The sequence below is a fragment of the Thunnus albacares genome, chromosome 19, assembly GCF_914725855.1.
Source record: "Thunnus albacares chromosome 19, fThuAlb1.1, whole genome shotgun sequence".
In the NCBI taxonomy this organism is placed as follows: domain Eukaryota; kingdom Metazoa; phylum Chordata; class Actinopteri; order Scombriformes; family Scombridae; genus Thunnus; species Thunnus albacares.
The window spans coordinates 5,550,303-5,571,439 of NC_058124.1; the positions used below are offsets into that span (position 1 = coordinate 5,550,303).

Consider the following 21,137-nt stretch of genomic DNA (forward strand, 5'->3'; position numbering starts at 1 on the left):
TGCTGTATATAATTATAAGCGTTCATCAGTTCACATTCAGCTATTCTTAATAGAAATAGAAACCTCATTCATTTATTCCACATGTGTTCTGCTTCATCTACTCGCCTGTGCTACATGTTGAACCACAACATAATATGACTGGCTGTATGGGAAGAAAACGAGCCTGAGTAGGCACATTTTACGCTGTAGCTCAACATGTTCCTTCATCATTTTTCACCTCAGACATGTGGCCGACCTGCTGACAGGGCAGGAAGAAACAGGAAAAACATTGTTAAGACATATCGCGTTAAAGCAACACAGGAGCACAACAGATTTGGCTCACAGCAGTCCTGTTTTTTACAGCTGCCAGGTGTGGCCCTAAGGCCTTGCTACAATTATGTGCATGAAGAATAGAAACTCATACACACTTTCTCCTCTAAATGATTTTGTCTAAAGAGGCCTAATCCCAGAGTTTGAGTACTAAGCATTTTAATTCATGTCATTTGTGACATTACAGGGGGAGCCAGGACCACAGGGTATTCAAGGACCCCCGGGGTTAAAGGTAATGTAATTTAAGACGTTTGCAAGAAAGCTTGTGTGTATGTGTGTGTGTTTGAGCTTTGTAGGTTGCCTCAGGTGTTTTTTTTTTATCATGCACAGGTGCACTTTTGTTGATGTGAAAAACTTTTTTCCTGGTACGGATGAGAAAAACAATTCATTTTTGTTGAAAGCTGCAAAAGCAATTTCTATGTCCACTGCACTGTGACTGTTGCTCTGATTATGACCAGCTCTTTGCTGTGAAGAGCTTGATGTCGAGGGCACAGAATGGGAGAGGCTGCACAGGGGCATTTTCCTGATTTATGGTGTCAAATCGCTCACCCTCATCACCGATACATTTTCTCTTCTGAGTACCAAAATGTCAACTGCAGATTGTATTTTTTTTCATCACAGATTAAAAACAGAGTGTTATTTCTGGGATCAGCAGCCATCACTGAATGTTACAGTTTCTGTGCCAAATGAGACTCTTAGCCAAACAGTATGGCTGGACTGACATTATCTGATGAGCAGCATGATGAAATAAACTTTTTTTTCCCCCCCAGGGCCAACCAGGGTCACGAGGAGAACCAGGGTTACCAGGGGACAGGGGTCCTTCTGGAGAAGGAAAAATGGGACTTCCGGTATGAACATCAATGCCAATTTTACTGTAGATTATATTCCTTCAGTGTATTTATTTACATATTTCTAAATTTACAATCTTTGTCTTTTACAGGGGTCTCCAGGAAATAATGGGGAACCTGGACCTGCAGTAAATATCTTCTAAAGATTAATATTGAATATGTTTATGCCTAACAAATGTGTTTTCCTAATATCTGTTTATCTGGGTTTCAGGGCTTAAGGGGTCCACCAGGAGTTGCCGGTCCTCAGGGCCCAGCAGGACATAATGTAAGTCCAAAAATGAATAAATATATTCAGTATATACAATATATACACTTGGCTCCATTTGTCTGTCATCTCTAATTTGGATGACATTTTAGTAGCTAACAAACAATATATCTAATATACAACTTACAGCTGATAGAAAATGTAATTCCTTGCCTTTCCACCAAATGCAGGGTCTACCTGGAAGGCCAGGAGAGAAGGGATCACCGGGAGAGCCTGTAAGTATAGACATAGGTACAGCACTATCGGTGCTAGTCGTTGTGCTGACATGTAATATATGAAGTGTTCTTTTTCTTCTCCGGATGTTCGATCAGCTATAGTATCTCCATTGAATATGAAGTGGCATCTAAGGAGAGCCTAATTATGTACTAAAAAACTTAAATTTCTCCAACAAAAAAAACCAAACACTTATTAGGCATGTCACTGAAGACTTTAAAGATGCACTGATCAAAATTTTAGAGGGGACCTATTATGCTTTTCCTTATTTTTAGTCATATATATAATATTACAATAACGGATGTTAAAAGTGGCTGGTGTGTCAAATAATGAGGTAAAGGTATGAAGAAGTAATCTCTGTGAGCAAAAACCAAAGGCTTCAGACTGCTCTGAACACTCGGTTTCCGGTGATTTTTTCTACTTTCAGCCTGAGCTGATGTCGGCTTGTGACGGATTTCTTTATATGCTCATCTGCTAAATGCACAGCATGCAAGTTCATTGCTCCACTCCGCTAACATTATGGCCTTTTTCCATTGTTTTGGGGGTAGTCACACTGAGCCATGACTCCAGATATCGTCATTTGTTGTTGTTTTGACTGGTTTTTAGAAGCACTGCTAATTCAGTCAGGAACACTTTCCACTTCCTGTAAATTCTTCACAATAAAAGTCTCCTGTTATTTAGTTATTTAAAAGCTTTTAATTTGAAGCAGTAAAGCAGGAAATGTTGGGTTAGCATTGGCAGCAGCTTAACACAACTCTGATACTTGCTGCCTCTCGGCAGCTTCAAAAAAGCTGGCTAATCAGAACAGAGTGGGCTCATCGGAAGGGGGGCCTAAGAGAGACAGGAGCTAAGACTGCCTGTTAAGAGACAGAGGCTGAACTGAGGGGCTGCATGAAGGGCGTATAAGATAAATAAGGAGTTTTTTTGAACTGTGAATCATGCAAAGCTACTCTAGTGGAGTCCAAGAATAGAGTTAAAAGGAGAATGAATATTAGACTTAGATTTGCCAGGTCACCAGAAACCCCAGAAGTTCTCTGAGTATGCTGGATGTGTAAAACAGGCAACAGTTTTCTAGCAAATTTGTCTTAACAACTTTATACATTCCATAATATATGAAATGTGTGTGTGAGTTCTACCCCCAAGTGGCCAAAAATATTACTTGGGCTATTTAACACATAAGTACACTAAAACATAATGAATATAGAACAAGGTCCATTTAGTGGAGGCATTCAATCCAAGGACCCAATGAAAGACATTTAAAAACAATTTTAATTGATTGTAATTGTTTAGTTTATATTCATATCGTGTTGATCTTTATGTGTGTCCGTCTAGCTTATGACTATGTTACTTTCAACATTTTGTTTTTATTCTTTTTGTGTCCCCCTGCCAGCTGCAAGCTTTCTCATCTATTGTTTTACCAATTTTCATAATTGCCAATCAAAGGGCATTTTTTCAAGTTAAGGCTTCCATCTATGTGGCAACAGTTTGGGCAAGTCCCTTTCCTGTTCAACCATGGCAATGCCCCATGCACAAAGTCAAATCTGTGAAGAAATTCGTGGAAGAACTTAACTAGCCCTGACCTCAGCCCCATCCAACACTTTTGTAGTGTTCAACATCAGGGCTTTATGGTATTTATAGTCGTTTGTTGGTCACATGATGAATCAGTTAAATGCATATAAGGGAAACGAAAGCAGTCTTAGACAGCACCCTGATGAAGGCGAGATAGCTGATTTGTGCAACGTGTTTAATTTTGATGGATTCAAGTTCACACTGGTCTGCACCTACCGAACAGAGACTCCTAATCTAGCATTCATTTATTCATTAATTCCTTCTTTTATTCACTGTCTCTCAGGGGAAGGCAGCAGACCTCTCTGACCTAAATCTCAAGGTAAGCACCATCTCCATTCTTGTTCAGTGAGAAAAATCCTGAGTCCAATCACTTTATTACACACATATCTCTGCCATCTTTTAGGATGTGTGCTCAGACTGCCCTGCAGGTCCACCCGGACAACCTGGTCTTCCAGGAATCCCAGGGGACAAAGGACACCAGGGACCTCCGGGGAAAAATGGCCAAGATGGTTACCAAGTAGGACAAAGTCATTAATATCCAGTCTGTATTGTTCATATATGACTGGTCCTCTAATGTAAAAGCTATTATGATAACTCTTCTTCTCATCTATAAAGTGTGTGTCTCCACTATATTAGCCCTAAGTGAGGTATGAGGTGCAAGCTACACATTAGTTATCATCAATCACAGTTGGTGTGACAGATGGAGAGGCTCTGTCTGCATCATTAGCTCGGCCTCCTCTGGGGGCAGCAGTGAACGATTAGGACTGCCAGGACAGAGACTGATGGTCTGTCGTGTCATTACAGGGCCCGCCGGGACCAGCCGGACCTCAAGGGCCCCCTGGAGCTGATGGAGGAAAGGCAAGTTTGCACAATAACCGCAACCCATAATCGCTCTCATGGCTAAATGCTGATTAGTTGCTTCTATCAACAATTCTTCAAAGTTCAGGTAATAGGGTGAAAAGTTTAATTTCAAAATATTGTTAAAAAAGGGTGTGACGAGACTACAGCCTCCTCCCTACTAATTTTGGGCATTTTGAGTTTTTATTTTCTTTTGAAAAAATGTTTTTCAGATGGACATTTCACATGACATTTCTCTCTTTTTCACCACAGGGAATAAAAGGTGATCGAGGACCTACTGGAGCCCCTGGAGACAAAGGGGAAAAGGTATATTTGTTGTTTATGAATCATGAATCTCACACTTTACTGTGGCTTTTTCTCTGTGTTTAAAGAAACATCCATTACAGTATTATCTGGTATGAATCATGTAATTATATTTTAATCACTATTTGTTGTGTATTAACAGGGTCACCCAGGACCCCCTGGCCATCCAGGTGCTGCTGGATTAATAGGCACACCAGTAAGTTGCTATTTTGGTCTCATTTTCTCTATTTTTTTTTGTAATATTTGCACTTGAAATGGTCTAAATACTTATGTTGTTAATAGGGCTCATTTGTTTGGATTTTGTCTCACAGTCAGGCATTGTATATCTGTTGACCTCCACTGACACTGTCTCTTTCCTCTTCAGGGTAACGATGGACAGCCTGGCCCTGTCGGTCCCCCAGGATCCCCTGGAGAAAAGGTCAGCCTGCACCCCATGTACTTTCCCCTTAGAAAACATATTACCCATGTGTCATTATTGCACAAACCTCCTCCCTCTAGCATGTAGGTCAGCTAGCCTGTGTGGTAATAGTGGCCATTAATCATTTCTTTTTCTTTGTGACGATGACCTGTTTGTTTGTTTTTGCTAGGGCAAAGAGGGTCTCAAAGGAATCCAGGGACCACCGGGTCTTCCTGGCTTGATAGTAAGTGAAGTGATTTAATGTACAGTTTCATGAATATACATAGAGTTCTTGCAGTGTAAACATTCTTAATTGCCCAAAGTTTTTACAGCTGCAGCTAAACAGTCAATTCCACTAATCTGCAGGGTCAACCGGGAAAAATGGGAAAAGATGGCAGACAAGGTGAAACAGGAGAACCTGTAAGTAGATGGAGATAATCCAAAGAGCATATCAAATTTAAATATTGGCTACAAAACATTGTTTGTTTTTAGATGATAGGATAATGTGGTTAGACATGATGCTGTAACTATTTCTGTCATTCCAGGGCAAACAAGGTGAACCTGGACCACCAGGAAATCCTGGGCTCCGGGGACTCCCGGTAAGTAACCACCAGTAAAGATATCTAATGGAAGGTGCTAGCAGAGCAAGTGACTGTGGCTGATTCACTGCTGTTTCACTTCTGTACAGGGCTTTAAGGGCCACAGGGGAGAACCTGGTGCTCCAGGACCTAAGGTAAGTGTGGCACTTTTTGTTTTTCACGTAGGGTTTGGTTTGATTTTCTGTCATATTGCTCACCTAGTGCTATGATAAAAATAGGGGGGAAGGGACATATCAGTGTTGACCTAACTTATATGAAACTGTACTAGAGTAATTATTTCTCTTTGTTGGACTCACGGAACAATTTTTTGCTTGCAATTTACTTTACTTCCTCAAAGTAAATGCAATGCCATTGCAATAGAACTTCACCAATTTCCGCAATACCAAGAATAATTTAAAAGAACACATAATTAGGATTTTGAAGCACAGGAAGCAACAGCATATATCATGACTTTTTTTGGCAAGGCCATGCAGTGAAATCTTCCTCACTTTGTGACAACAGTGCTCAATTTAATAGTTCAAACCTGAAAATTGAATAAATAAAAAGCAGAAAATCCACCTTGATGCAGCTTTGTCTATGTTTGGTGACAGTGGTTTCACTCTGTTTTGATGAGGTGTGCAGTTTTCCAGACAGCAAGTCAACAGCACTGGATGCTGGAGCAGTTACACAAAACAAACTTAGTGTCTCAACAGGCTTATCGCAGTCATGTTTCCTTCAAGAAATTTAAAATAAAATGTGACTGTAATCAACACAAATCATAATAGCACATCTCAAAGTGTAAAAATGCATTTATCCCAATTATCTTTCCTATACACATATCGGGGCCACTGTGCAAACATTAAAAAACATTAGATTGTGCCTTTAGAAAGGTAACCCCCACTGCTTTAAAGCCACAAAAGGAAGATTCACTGCAGAAGTTCAGGGAATAGCACACAGCTACAGTCAGTGTTTGGCATGCCGCACTGCGATGTCAAGATATGTCTGACACTTGCACTTTTTACACACACCTACTCTGGGAGGAACCACTGCACCTGCTGCTTTGTCTCTCACACAGCATACACCCGCAGGAAAGGTTTCTGCTACAGTGCCGTGACCAATAGCATGGCTCATTACAGACAGCTCTGACTGAGCCACAGCGAGGCAGGCAGCCTCTCAGCCCTGCAGCCTGCACTGGCACACTGACAGCAGACAACTTATTAGAGGAACTGTGAAGTGTTTCCATAGACACATTGAGAATTACCCTCCACTTCTTATAATTACTGTCACTAAATATCTGTCGTACGGAAATGATATTCACTATTATTCAGGAAATTGAAAGTAAATGTATACAATGAGAAGTACATTTCTGGCATAGTGCCTCTTTCCATTTTTGGTAGTGTCATATAGATCTTGATGATCAAGCTGCTTTCATCTGTTCTGTGGACAATACAGTACTTTGCTATAGAGCCCCAAAAGGACCGAAAGGCACTAAAAGGTTATCTGATAAAACAAAAATATAACTGATACATCAATTAGAGAGAGTTAGTTAGATAATTGAAATGGAGCGTAAAAAGGAATATAGTGTTATGGCCTACTTTTCCCTTAACCTCCAGTTCATTGGTATAAAGAGAAATGTTTTTGTGTTTGTTTTTTTTTTTTTTACTTTCAGTAAGTTGATAAACTAAATTACTCTTTGAGATAATCTTTGTCCTTTACCAGCCCATTTTATTTTTCAAATCGTAATTTTTCCTTACCACAATTCCAGTTTTCCTCATGCTTAGTAGCTATAGATAGCTATAACATGGGCATGACCATGTGAGTATGCAACATCAGTGGTGAAATCTTGAGGGCTGTGTGGCTAGCTAGCTTACCTGAAAACACTATTAGCTTAACAAATTGAGCATTGTGTCAGCTTACCTAGCTGCAGCTAACTTTCATAAAACTATACACCAGTACAGGTAATGTTAATCACCTACAGTATAGTATATTAAGTACTGCTGAAGAAAACTGTATAAAGTCCTATAACAGCAGCTTAAACATGTTAGCTGGCAGGCTAATGCTAAAAAAAAGGTAGTTAGCGTACACTAATATGCTGTTCAAAAACATATCATATCAACGTTATCTTCAAGTAGCTGTAGCATTAGTTGCAGGAATGCCATAATTAAGCTATAATAGCTCTAGATAGCTATAATCATAGAAATTAAACATATATCACATAGAACTGAACCAAAATTAACCTGAATCAAAATATTCGCTTTTATCGTGCAGCATTGTCTCTCTGATCCATGACACTTTTCACCTGAGGGATCAAATAAACCTCACCTTAAATTAGGCCTTGAAGTTCCTCTTATTTGGTATATTTTGTCTTAAACAGGGAGAAGATGGAAAGTCCGGATTGCCTGGGCGTGACGGCAAACCTGGGAAGGAGGTATGCTCAATCATATTGATTGTGTCTTTTCATGACTTGCAATGTTTATTTTCCTGCAATGTTTATTTTCCTGCATGCATACACATAAAAATTATAACAACCCCAGGGCAAAAATGCAACTCAGTATTTTTTCCTCTGCAATTCTCTCAGTCCATATTTCATACACAGAAAAAAGGGTGCAATAAAGGCTTTATTCATGTTTAAAAAATATACAATACAGAGGAATAACTTCAAAAGCATAAAAGCCACATGAGAAAAAACAAATCAATACACCTCTACCATGGCTTTATCTTAAAAGCAATATACATGCCCGCACTGCAAATATTTGTCTGGCTTATTAAAACCTTATAGGACATTCTTTGTGATGCAGCATCCCCTCCTTGCTCTGTCACCCAGCTCTGAAAAAGATCAGCTTCTGGCACCTTCCAGTTCCTGAAAATAATCATTATTGCTGTCTGGAACTAGTCCTGCATTGACTAAAGGAATGCAGATAATACTCCTAAGAGAATTTAGAGAGTTTTGGGCAGAATTGTAAATTTCAGCATAGCAGAGAATCTTTAATTATGTCTATATAACGCTGGAAGTCCAGTAGTAGCTGTGTAAAATTTTAAACTGTAGTAGCCTTATTTCTTTTGACTTGGTAAGAGAGTTTTGTCCCATTCATCTTCATCAAATGACAAACTGAAAACCCTTTCACATACACATTTAAAGCTGCAGCACTTTTATTCCTCCATTTGTCTAGTAGCAGGATGTAACACTTTGCCAAAAACCCTTTTACCTAAGTCATCCCCTGACTGTTAGGCTTGGAGACATGTTCTCTGAGCACAAGTCTACCTAAATTAAGAATACTTTTTCCTCCTACTCCTTCCACAAAAAGGGCAGTTCAGCAATGCAGAGCATCAGATACTAGAGGCTGCATTTCAATAAAGACTAAAAAAGCTTTCAGTTTTTTTTCTCCGTATGTCCTGAAGATGAGATATGAAGATGCAGTCTCAGTGTTTCCAACATGTAAAACATGCAATGAAATTGTCTGCTGTTTTGTTAATGCAGGGCTCTAAGGGACCCCCAGGACCCGAGGGACTTATGGGACCAAGGGGAGATTCGGTGAGTCATTTCCAATCACTGTCAGGGCTTTCTGACGCAAACAGAAGACAGACACAGCACAGTGTCAAACAGATAAATAGATATGGACATAGAGTGGCACTGAAGTCATTTCTCTTGCTGTCCTTCCCTATCATTTTTTTTTTTTTTTTGCCTCCCAGGGCAAGCCAGGTGAACCAGGACCATCAGGAAAAGCAGGTCTCCCTGGAACTCCAGTGAGTTATCTGTTCCTACTCTACAGTATATAATCTTTGAATTCAGTTCTCTCTCTGTCTAGCTTTTTGTATCCTGGATGACTAACAGTGAGAGAAGAGCCGTGCTCTGATAAAAATGGGAACTGGTGTTCTCTGTTTCACAGAATTATCATGTTTCGTTTTCAAGAGCTCCAGAATAAATAAGAGGCAAGAAAAAAATGAGGGAAGGGCGTTGTCAGAGCAGGTGGATCAAGCAGTTTCTGCACAGGGGATGTAACAGAGAGTGAGAGGAGGATGTGAAGTATTTCTTGGAGAGATGAGCTGTCAGAGTATGATGGAAGTAACTGTTGTCCTGATTAGTGAGGGACCATCGCTGTCCTATGGGTGAGTTGGGATGGAAAGGAGTTGACCAGGTTGCTATGAGAAGGAGAAATTTGATTTCCAAGTAATATCAGAACACAGAGAACAGGTTGGAGTGGAGTGTATCCTAGAGGGATAGGTCTATAATTCCCTCAGCAGGTTTGTGCGCCATGCAGAGGTTTTGGATTTCATAAGTGCAACCATAGACAAATACCTACACAGAGTCCCTGGTGACAAAGGGTCTGATTCATCTGATGATTCAGAATGCTAACAAGGTCATGTGGGGATTGGGAAAATGCATCAGGGATGCCAGCCTTTCATGCCAAGTGCGAGGATTTGTAATAAAAACAGTGGTGGTGGTTTTTAAGGTACATTTTTCCAAATTACCTGATCATCCAAACCAACTATGAGAGTAACCACTAATGCCTCCCATTTGAAATGAAAGAGAAAAAATACCCTCAGTGTGAAGTGTTGCCTTGAGAGGCTGACTTGCATTTCTACTTGAGAGAGGCTTTAAAGTAGAAACATGTCCTATTTGACTTGGGGTGCTGTTTTGGAAATTTAAGTGGAATTCAAGTATGGTTTAATACTTCAGTTCACATTTTTTGGTGTCTTTCAGCTGCAAAATGTCTTTGTATAAAGTAAAGTGCACATCAATCAAAGGGCAGCTTGGATAGTAACTGTAACAGTACACAATTAATCATTGATGTTCTTCAGCACTGTTTATAAGAAGAGTGTCAGTGAGCTTAGCAAAGTGCAGGCCTTAACATTCAAGATCTGATTAAAATTTATTTGTTCACTTATCTCATAACTCTCTCACTGTGCTGACACATCATGTTTTTCTCTGGAAGAAAAAGAAGCCAATTTCATGCCATATTTTTAGTTTCATTTTAAATATAATTATATAACTGTAATATAACTGTAAATAGCCAAATCGTCACACAATTGCACAATTTGGGGGTGTAACACCAGGTGAAAGGGGGGTAGTAGGGCCAAGCAAAAGAAGGGGAGATACCAGGACTAAGTCACAGTGGACTGGACATGTGTCTATGACAGAAATCAACTTTGTCATAACTACCAAGTGAGGCACAGTGTGAGCCTGGGCAGGTAGGATTACAGTAAAAAGCCAGTTTAAAAAGTTCAAATCAGTCTTTAAGCCAGCAACAGGAAAATGACTAGATCAGGTGATCTACAGAGGAGAGATACAGCGGAAGCAACTAGTCGGCAAGTGAGGAAATATTTAAAGAAATATTCAGAATCTGCATATGCTGGTTTCAGTGTCCACCCTTACAGGCTTTGACATGTTGAAGTGTGTTTCCAGTAAGTCTACAGAGCTCAGGACAGCCTTTTAAGCCTTTATATGCACCTCCTTTAAGCCTACTTAAATAACTTTACTTGAGAGAATTGCCTACAATTCAGTGTTCTAGTGTTCATCAAGCACCGTATATAATTTTTTATTCCATGAAAGCATAATCATGTTATCTTATTTAAACCACTTATGATATATGAGACTTGCACTTATGACCACAAAAAGGCCTCTGCCCAGGTAACATGTCCATGTGCTGTCCCAGTCCTCATAAAGCCTTTGAAGCCTTTGCACTCTATGGACTGGTACAATTTCGCTGAGCACACAGATGATGTTAATTAAAGTGTGTTAGGGTTCAGTGATTAGGGTGACACTGGGACTGAGGCCTGAACATGAAGAGTAAGGTGTGTGAGACTACGCAGGGGAAACCATGACAGGTATAATATGTAAGGGGAATAAATTGCAGTGGATAATTCCACAGTAGAGATATTGAGCATAGCATTAGCTCAGACAGGCCATGAAGTCAAGCCTTGCTCACAAACCCAGCTACGTTGGTTAACAGCAATTGATCTCAAAGCCAGCCCACATCAGCTGATGGCTCAGCTGATTCTTTCTTTGCATTCAATAGGCAAAACCCCCAGCTCCTCCTTCATGCTGTGTCTGACTAAACATGTCATTTCTGTTGTCATTGTTGCCTGCTCTGTTCTGTACCTGGAGTCTTTGCTGCTGCTCTACCAGCCTTAAGCTTTCTATGTGGGCGCATGGAAGTGCAGGGAGGTCCCTGGGGGGTCTTTGCTGCTGCTCTTCCTGCCTTAGACTTTCCATGTAAGCACATGGAAGGACAGGGAGCTTCCAGAACAGAGCCATACCACCAAATTTAACGACTGCAAATGGCAATAAAAGTCTTCTTTTGACTTAAGTGGTTCTGACTGAATTGTAATTGAGGAGATTTTATTTTGACACATTGCTATCATTTGTAACAGAATGCTAACATGTTTTTGAAAGAAGCCAGCTGAACACTTTTGTGTTGGCTGATGGATGGTTTCCTTGGAGGAGGAGTAACTGTTGCTAACTTGAGGGCAGGCAGTGTACTATCAGAGAGGAGTTGATGGTATCAGTCAGCAGAAGGAGCAGATCACCAGAAATAGCCTGGAGGAGGGAGGAGGACCGGAACCAGATGCAGAAAGGTTAGAAGAAGAGATAAAGTGATTTTAGTGGAGGGTGAAGGTATGTAGAAGTAGGATCAGATATTGCCAAAAATGTTATCAGATGGCCAAATTTACCACACAAAGAAAGGAGGTTGTAGTGAGTGGAAGCAGGTGCAGAAGACAGAGAAGAGTATCCATTTTAAGAATATAAAGCAGACAATTTTTAAAAAGTGGACATTGAAAAAGATGTAGTGAATTAATCTGTGATTTCTGCAAACATCAGTCAACCCTTGCTCACTGTGGCTACCACAACCAGCTTGTCTTCAGGCCAACATGTCCCTTGTAAATATGAATTTTAATCCACTCGAGCTGGCATGTCCCACCACAAGATTTCTTCATGAGATTTTTATCCAGGGCAATGCTGCATGGCGATAAGAAATCCAGCTAAATGTTAATCTTGCTGAATCCTCAGTAATGAGCAGAGCTTTTAGAATTCAAGTTCAGTATGCCACGTGTGTGCCATGTGATGAACAGTCATGTCTCTGCCATCATACAGGGTCTTAGCGGACCCAAGGGAGAGCCTGGCAACCCAGGATTACCGGGCTTTAGTGGTCCTAAAGGCCCTGCAGTAAGTGCTTGTGTTTTAATTAAAACAATAATTGCTGATCACACCTCTGAACAGCTATTGGTAATGATAATTTTTTCCTTGATTTCCAGGGTCCACCTGGTCCAGTTGGCCCAGAAGGAAAACAGGTAAGCAAGACCTTTTATGACTGATATTATAAAATGTACATGCTGTATACTGTAAGTGGATTTCTTGCTCACATCCACTGTCTGGTGTTTTGTAGGGGATGCCAGGCAGAATTGGTGATCGTGGCCTCAAAGGAGATAAGGTGAGTATTAGGGATGTAAACAAATACAAATACATTATTCAGATATGAACAGATAATGCACTCACAACAAACAGCATCAGAATATTTGCATGAATATGTGTCACAATCTGAAAACGGATTTTCATATGTGTGTCGATAGCTTTCTCATTTTTTCATGGACACTGTAACATTGTCTATGGGAAAAATTACTGTTAATCACAACTCTATTAACAGTTGCACAAATTTAATATAAACTCAGTTTAGACTGACTTTTTTTTGAAGGTGGGAATCATATACACAGAACCCCTGAAAGGTCATGGTAGGACTTTTTTTTCTGAACTACTTTTGCATTCCCTGGTAATAAGAGGAAAGCTGAGCTCTGACAGTATACATCCTCTGGCTTTTTGAACGACCTTATGTACAGTTAGCTAGTCTAGTCCAGTGGTTCCCAACCTAGGGGTTAAGCACCTCCAAAGGGTCACCGACAAATCTGAGGGGCTGTGAGATGATTAATGGCAGAGGAAAAAAGAAAAGAGAAAGTTCTGATACACAAATCTGTTTTCATTTTTTTTTAAAACTTTTTCTCTATCTTTGATTTTTGGTGAAATACTGAATCATTTGAACATTATTGAAATGAAACCATGTGATAAGTTTAGAGGGAAAAATCACTATTTGGTGGAGCTGTTAACAACTCATAGACATCTGAAATGTGACCCCGACTACACACTGCTTTTTGTAAGACATCAAAAGCCAAAAAGGTTGGAAACCACTGGTTTCATCTTTAACAATGTGTCGTACTTGAAAAGCTTGTTATATTATCCATTGTATCAAATCTTCATCTGAAAGGTAACTAAAGCTGTCAAATAAATGTAGTGGAGCAGTACAATATTCCCCTTTGAAATGTAGTGGAGTGGAAGTATAAAGTAGCATCAAATGGAAATGCTCAAGTGAAATACAAGTACCTCAAAATTGTGCTCAAGTACAGTGCTTGAGTAAATGTACTTAGTTACTTTCCACCACTTCCCTAAAACAGATAAATAGACACTGATACAAACAGATAGAAGCTTTGTATTACACCCCTAGTACATCTGGTACATAGGGAACATACTCAACTTCTCTTATGGCTCTCCTCAGTGTTCAGTAACCCATTCAAGCCTAAAAATGTACAAATACTGCCATTTATTCCAGGGTGATACAGGTATTAAGGGAGATAAAGGACATTCAGGAGATCCAGGTATGCCTGGAAACCCTGGACCCCCAGGCAGAAAGGGCCACACAGGGATGATGGGAATGTCAGGACCACCAGGAGAACTAGGATCTCCTGGACCACAAGGTCCCCCTGGAAACCCTGGTGCCCCAGGCCTACGGGTGAGTCACATCCCTGAGAACATTAAACTTAGTTTGATTTTGAGGATTTTAATTAAGTTTTAATAATTGAGTACATCATGAACATCTCTGTTGTCTCAGGGAGAGTCAGTATCACTGGAGCAGATGAGACGGCTCATCCAGGAGGAGCTGGCTAAACAACTAGATGGTGAGGCAGTAATGTTTTGGGGTGTCATCTTGCCTGTAGTGCTCATTCAGATGTTTCATTCATTTGGCTTTTGAGATTAACGGCTGTTTTCCTTTCTGTGCATCTATGTCCAGCCAAAATAGCTTACCTCATGGCTCAGATGCAGCCAGCCCACGTGAAAAGTACAGCAGGCCGCCCAGGACCTCCTGGCCCGCCAGGTAAGGACGGCAGTCCTGGACGAACTGGCCCCCCTGGCGAGCCTGGTATGCCTGGACAGAATGGAGGAGAAGGACAGAGGGGACCAATGGGCCCTCAAGGTAGGACAGTCTTATTGGATGTGTGTGTGTCCTTTCTTTTTATTCCTTCACTGTTAATCACAACACTAGCATGAAACTGTGGTGATATCACATTACTTATATCACTCTCTGTATTAGTAGTGAAATATATGATTTAGCAGGAGTTAAGGCTGACCTGGGATCATCTACATCAGAAAGCGGAGAGGACATAGTCATAAGATGGATGGAATGTTGCTCATCAAAGAAACATTTGTTGCGAAATTTAAATGGGAAACTGAGAAGCATTGTCATATATGTATGAAAAGACATCTAAGATGCATTGGGAGTCAAAAAATCAGTCAAATCAGTCAATTTCAGGTTTCTCATAATCAATAGATGGCACCATAGGGCCCATCTGGGATGCACGTTAAAAAGTATTCAAGGGGCATTCAGTGGCCTAGTTGTTAGGACATTCAGTATGCCCTGGCATGAGGCACCCCAGTACCCACTCTTTCTCCATATTTCCTGTCTGTAAAAAGAAGAAGGAAGAGTTTTTGAATGAGTTTCTATTACACTTCCAAAAAATGGAGAGTTGAGAGAGACAAATTGAAAGAGTAATGGTCCAAATTGATGCAGCAGGAGCTGCGATATCCTGGCTAGTATGGTTGAAGCGCCAAACACATTGGATCCTACAATTCCCCAGTTTGCAATACAGGCTTTCTGTTAAAGATTTGTAGTCCCCGAGCCCAAGCTGAGATACTCAAGTGACATCACTTGACGGATTTTCTCAGACTAGACAGAGCTGCTCTGGACCCACACAAGATATTATACAAGTGTTTTCATACACTATAATGCACTTCCTAGTAAATTGACTTGTAAAATCTTGGAAACATCCCTTTAAGTTTACTGTTTAATCCTAAAATAAGAGAAAAAGCTGTGTGTAGCAGATGAGTACTGCTCCAGAGGTTCTGACACACATAAAAACATGCCTGATGTTTCCTGATGTCCATGTTTTAAGTTCAGGTTTTCCACAATTCAGACAAGATGACTAAATATCATGGTGACCATGTATTTTACCTGTTGCTTCCAGGTGAAAAGGGAGCAAAGGGAGAAAAAGGAGACACTGGTGTTGGTGACAGAGGAGAGCAGGGCCCTCCTGGTCCAATAGGTAACCAGTCTCTGAGTGTATACATTCATTTCATTAGGTCTGAGCAGTTCTGGAGTGTTGCTGTCATCTCAGGTCTCTAACTTACTCCTTTCTCTGCTACAGGTCCAGCTGGTCTGCCTGGTTATGGTAAAGATGGAAGCCCAGGACAATCTGGAGCCCAGGGAGAGCCAGGAAACCCCGGTCCACATGGTCAGCCTGGCCCTCCAGGTCCTCCTGGCCAATGTGACCCCACACAGTGTGCTTACTACGCCAGCCTCGCACACAGACCCCACACCAAAAATGTCAAGGGGACTTAAAAAAACAAAAGAGACACAAAGAGCTTGAAGTCCAGCTGTATTTATGAACTTGGTCGTGTCAGTCCAAATCAAGAACTTTTCTTTTTCAAGATAACCTCAGCGTGGAGGGCTGAAGCAATATGTGCTGCCGGTCAGATTCTTTGTTCTGTTTGTTTTTGGTATGAAGCTTGGGATGGATGGGGATTGAACAGCGGGGACTTTTTCAGCTCTAATATGGGGTAAAGAGGGCAGCTAAACACTTTTTTTCCCCTGACATGCATGCTTCCTGTAAAACATATAGGGAGATAACAAGGATGATGTGATTCCCTCCTCTTAACCCCCCCGTCGGGAGTGAAGATTTGGGAGTCTGATATTGTATCGTTTCATCAGTAATTATCTCAGAAGTTCAGCTAGGCATTTCTTGCAGGAATATGTCAGCACCACGGTCTTTTTTTTTTTCCTGCCTCACACCATTTTGCATCAATTACCCCTCACAGCCCACACTGTACTATGTCATACGATAGATTTAGCACAGTGTCACTTACTGCTCTCTAAATTGATCTGTTGCTCTTCTACCAGTCTATTGGTTTAATTACTTAGTCAAGGGAATTATCTGTTTTGTTGTCATTGATGGGATTGATGGGGGGGGGGGGGGGCAGTGTGAGGCGCAATCTCAAATACTAATAGTGATTTAGTGTAGTAAGTGTTAAAGAGTTAGTGTGGAGAGTGATCAATGACCACATTCATGCACTTCTTGCCTCTAAGCTGATAGCTGTGTTTCATGCAGCCTTGTCTCTTATAGTATAGCACCCTAAAACAGGCAGAAAAATAAAAGTATTTTAAGACAAATCCCCCCTTAAACAAATTGGAATTTTGCTTGTTTTGTAAAAGTGAACAAGTCTGATTTATTTAGACAGACATGAAACAAGACTTTGTTCTGGTAATAAACTCAAGGCTGCAGATATCACCTGTCTCTTTCACAACCCATAAATTAGAGTCTTGGCAATGTTTTTTCTAGCTTTGGAAGAGATTGGAAAGGTTTCACTCCAAAATTCAGTCTATTCATTGCAACACAGTGCCCATATTATCAATCATTTTGTATGAATTTGTATCATTTGAAGGTGGATATCTAATTTTGTATACTTATCTGTCCAGAATAGGAATACATAGCATGTATACGTAACTCATATATGCCATGTAATGATTTGTTCCAAGCTCACCCACAAGATTCTTATTAAACTCGAGTTTAAAAGACAGAATAGGAGACAGACAGAAATGTTACTGTTAGATTTGTACTTTTATGTTTAATGAAGTGTCTCTGGTCATTCTGTCTTTGAGGTATGCATAGACTCGAGCAGTAAACAACTTTGAGGAGGTGGTATAATTGCAGCCTTTGTTCACCTTTCTTGAAAAGCTGCTTGTTTCACACTGCTCTCTCTAAATGTGTCACTTCCTTTCTGTTTGGTGAAGCTTATTAAGTGCCTACGCTGCGGCAGGCCCCGGCCAGCTCAGCCCTGCTCTGAAAAGACATTGCTTTTCTTATTTGTCCCCTGGAACTTAAAATTGGAGAGTTGCTTCCCTGCATCCTGATGACCAGACCATTGTGTTAACCATTTGAAAGATGCTTGCCTTATGTCCCTCATGGACCAATTACGCCTCCCCCCATCCTCAGATGTGCTGGTCATCTAGAACCTATTAAATAGCCTCCGCAAAGGTATCACATTTGTCATACTTTCAAAAAATGAAGAAACACATCAATAACCACAAGAGCAACGGGCAGGTGAGGGAGCAATTTTCAAGAAGTGGTGTCACCGGAGGATGCTGGTTCACCATAAACAAAATATAAAGATCTTATGTGAGCTTCCCAAGACATGACCTACAGGTCAGAGATTGTCACTGGATGGTGCCAGTCATGCTCGCCATCTTTAGCTCAGGTTACCTAATGGAAGGTCATTCATGAAGAATGTGAAGTTGTGGCTCTGACACTTTGAAGATGTTGGTAAAGCAGACTCAGTTTCAGTTTGAGCAGTATTTCTCGACTGCTCTGGAGGCAGAAGAAATCTAATTAGTTGAGTCAACCCAAGACTCATTTTTGAAAGAGAAAATACATTTTTCACCTCAGAAAATGACAATTTGAATTCATAAACAGTAAAACACCCTTTCTTGATTCAATAAAAGTAAGCAAGTAAGGCTGTTGCTACAGCCTTACTCTGGTATGACCAGTAGCTTATGGTGGCTTATGTTAGCAAATTTTAGGTTGAAATTACTGTGTAACTGACATTACTGAGTCAGCTCACTGAATTACTCTACCTGTGCTACTGTATGCTACATTTGAACATTTACAGTCAACCTGCTATTCTCACTTGTTGCCACAGTAACTTCTGTTCAGCATAAGTTACATAAGCTTTAAACAACATCAGTGTTATTTCTGAAAGAAAGTTGGTTAACTGGTAGCATATGCCAGAGGAAAAGTGTGATATTACAACAGAATGAAAATATAAATGGAACTGACAAATGTTTAATTAATTTGTGGTCATGGCGTAAAGTTGAGCAGTTAGCAGGCTAGCCTGTTAACTTATCCAGATACCTAAAATGGCTATAAATTGGCTGGATAGGTTAGATAGGCTATCTAGCTATGTAGACAGACCTGGATAGATCATAATATTGACTATTTTTTCTTTAACATCATTTAACATGTGGTCACCACCTTTGATTTAACTCAACCAATGAATTTTTAAATTTTTTTTTATCTCCAGAGCAGTTCTGCCTCTGAGAAATGTTACTGAAACATCAGTCTGCATTATCAAATACTGTACTTGTAACTACAGTAATTTATGGTTCCTCTCATTTAAGCAAAGTGGTAGAGAGCAGCTTTAAATGCAATGAAGTTCAAATTTACAGTATGTTCAGAGTCAAATTGGTTCTAAATGTGTGAATGGAATAAATGACCTGCTCTGTCATCATTGCCATACCATCTAATGTGTCTATTAGCTGCTTCTGTGTCAGTGGTTTACTATTGAACAATCAAACCGTATCAGTATTGCTACACCAGTAGACTAGAATACATGCGTTACAGGGTGGGATGGTTTGTTGCTGCACACAGCTTAAAATTTTAAAAATCTATACAGTAGGCCATACATATTTCATTATACAAATTAGCTCTTTTTGCTGATTGATTTTTTTTAAGTTATACTGCTAAATTATTAATGATTTGAACCAATGCAAATGTGTTTTAATGCATTAACTGAAATTTATTAACCTGTTTCATTTTTTTCCTGATAAATTGGTGCTAAGATATTTTAAACCAGTAACATATTGTAAGTATTGGAAAGACATGTGTACTGTATTGTATAATAAAGACTGGAATGGATTCATTTTATAATACAGACCTTGCTTAGTTTTTTTTTCAATAGGTAACACTTTTCTTACTTTTTTATACTTAATGCATCATTTTAAGTCTAACGGGTCAGTGAAAAGTGTGCAATAAAAATTAAGTTCAACCATTATTACTGTATCATAAAAGGAATGTAAAATGTACATTTCTTCAGTGACAAATTTATTCAAACTTTTTGAGAGTTATGCCACTGATGAATTTAAAATAAGGTCTATTTGAAGTATACTCTTTTCCTCTGCCATCCATCATGTTTACTGTCTGCAAGCTGAATATGCAAAACAATCACCTGTCCTTTGCTGAATCTAATTCTATGAGCCTTGTGCATCCTTCTATTTACACACACAACCTAAAAACATCTATTAAGTCAAAGATCTGTTAAATCAGGGGGATGTCCCTGAGATGGCTGCTATGCTGACTCTTTCCAGCTGCTTGGTAAAGGTCATATTTGATCTGTGAATGTATTTGTGTTGTGCCGACAGAGAAAGGGATGATGTTGACTCTCCTTTGTATCTAGGCAACAGTGAAATACCCTCCTGACTCCTGATTATATCCATAACAACCAAGGGACCTTGTTTTCAATACAAGACCATATTACTGTAGAGCAGCTGTGGAATTTCATTGATTGAATTTTTGCCACACGCATACCAATCTTCTTAATTCTCTAAATCATGCAATGTAATAATATGACTCATTGCCACCTGCACATTTTTGAATGGTAATACTTTCTAAAAGAAAATAGTTTATATATGAGTCATCTTCATTTAGTACAGCTATGCAACACTTCCAAAACATATCACTTTATTACATTGTTTGAAAAAGAACATTAATATGACAAAATCAGGAGAAACAAAGTCATGATCCTAAATTAGAAAGTAAATTGTTGGAGTTGTCAGCTAGTTGTCAGCTCCGGTCTGCAATTGTAGCGAAATCTTAAGATGTTAAAATTAATATTTTTTAAGTTTTGTCTTGGAAAGCAAAGACACAAAGCATAGTTCCACTTCACCAAACTCTGCTCCTAACTGGCTCATTATTGCATTGAGAGTCACTGGGTCAAAATGGCAGCTGGTATGCAGCTACAGTAAAATAGCAGAAGTAATGTTTTCAGTTCACTTATTCAAGAAATTAAAAAAAACATGCATATCAGAGACATGTACCTTTTTAATACTTTACTATCTGCTCGTATTTGTTTTCATGAAGGTACAGAAGGACAGCCAGGGGTCAGCAGTTGTAATCGGACAATTCATGGGCCTGTGGGCCTGTCGTCAGCTGGAAGAAGTTGCTTTGGCATCAGTAGCAGCTATCTTTGAGTACACACCATCAGATAAGCTCTCACTAAAATCATATACAAGTTAAAATGTCTATACAGTATTCTACAGTTGTTGCTTTGTCTCTGTTTCCCTTTGTGTCTCTTAGATCCGTGGTTCCAGTGGAGACTCCCAAAGATCACCACGCCTGGAATTCTGAGAAGTCCTTAAACTCGGTCACTGCAGGATGAGATCTGAGTGTGTCAGTGAACTGTGATGTTTCATGGGTTTTTGTAGCTGGCCGACTTCTTTCCACTGACCATGTAGAGAGGTGGAATTCGGCCTATGCAGGTTGATGGGTCACAAAGGCCTGGTGGCCCTGAGGGCCCCCTTGGACCGGATGCTCCTGGGGCACCGGGACTTCCTGTGTCACCACGCTCTCCGTTTTTGCCATCCTTACCAATACCGGGAGCACCTGGAGCACCTAAGATGGAGATACAAAACGTGATAAAGTCAAAC

General features: G+C 40.0%; 2 protein-coding genes across 5 annotated transcripts in view; one reads left to right on the top strand and one right to left on the bottom strand.

Annotated features, from left to right (window-relative positions):
• col22a1 (collagen, type XXII, alpha 1) overlaps window positions 1–19,362 on the top strand; it is a 61,494-nt gene extending 42,132 nt beyond the window's left edge. For both annotated transcript variants that reach the window (XM_044336315.1, XM_044336316.1), the window contains 26 exons: window positions 497–541; window positions 1,080–1,157; window positions 1,250–1,285; window positions 1,369–1,422; window positions 1,593–1,637; window positions 3,488–3,523; window positions 3,608–3,721; window positions 4,009–4,062; window positions 4,315–4,368; window positions 4,508–4,561; window positions 4,730–4,783; window positions 4,953–5,006; window positions 5,129–5,182; window positions 5,308–5,361; window positions 5,451–5,495; window positions 7,715–7,768; window positions 8,819–8,872; window positions 9,031–9,084; window positions 12,434–12,505; window positions 12,595–12,630; window positions 12,726–12,770; window positions 13,938–14,117; window positions 14,217–14,283; window positions 14,397–14,579; window positions 15,628–15,705; window positions 15,808–19,362. In XM_044336315.1, coding sequence (XP_044192250.1) covers window positions 497–541; window positions 1,080–1,157; window positions 1,250–1,285; window positions 1,369–1,422; window positions 1,593–1,637; window positions 3,488–3,523; window positions 3,608–3,721; window positions 4,009–4,062; window positions 4,315–4,368; window positions 4,508–4,561; window positions 4,730–4,783; window positions 4,953–5,006; window positions 5,129–5,182; window positions 5,308–5,361; window positions 5,451–5,495; window positions 7,715–7,768; window positions 8,819–8,872; window positions 9,031–9,084; window positions 12,434–12,505; window positions 12,595–12,630; window positions 12,726–12,770; window positions 13,938–14,117; window positions 14,217–14,283; window positions 14,397–14,579; window positions 15,628–15,705; window positions 15,808–16,001 — 1,848 coding nt within the window. In that variant the 3' untranslated portion in view covers window positions 16,002–19,362. The remainder of the gene's footprint in view (window positions 1–496; window positions 542–1,079; window positions 1,158–1,249; window positions 1,286–1,368; window positions 1,423–1,592; window positions 1,638–3,487; window positions 3,524–3,607; window positions 3,722–4,008; window positions 4,063–4,314; window positions 4,369–4,507; window positions 4,562–4,729; window positions 4,784–4,952; window positions 5,007–5,128; window positions 5,183–5,307; window positions 5,362–5,450; window positions 5,496–7,714; window positions 7,769–8,818; window positions 8,873–9,030; window positions 9,085–12,433; window positions 12,506–12,594; window positions 12,631–12,725; window positions 12,771–13,937; window positions 14,118–14,216; window positions 14,284–14,396; window positions 14,580–15,627; window positions 15,706–15,807) is intronic.
• A 229-nt stretch (window positions 19,363–19,591) lies between these two features.
• The window catches only part of LOC122970229 (collagen alpha-1(IX) chain-like), a 30,314-nt gene continuing 28,768 nt past the window's right edge, over window positions 19,592–21,137 (bottom strand). For all 3 annotated transcript variants that reach the window (XM_044336318.1, XM_044336319.1, XM_044336317.1), the window contains one exon: window positions 19,592–21,102. In XM_044336318.1, the coding sequence (XP_044192253.1) occupies window positions 20,900–21,102 (203 nt within the window). In that variant the 3' untranslated portion in view covers window positions 19,592–20,899. The remainder of the gene's footprint in view (window positions 21,103–21,137) is intronic.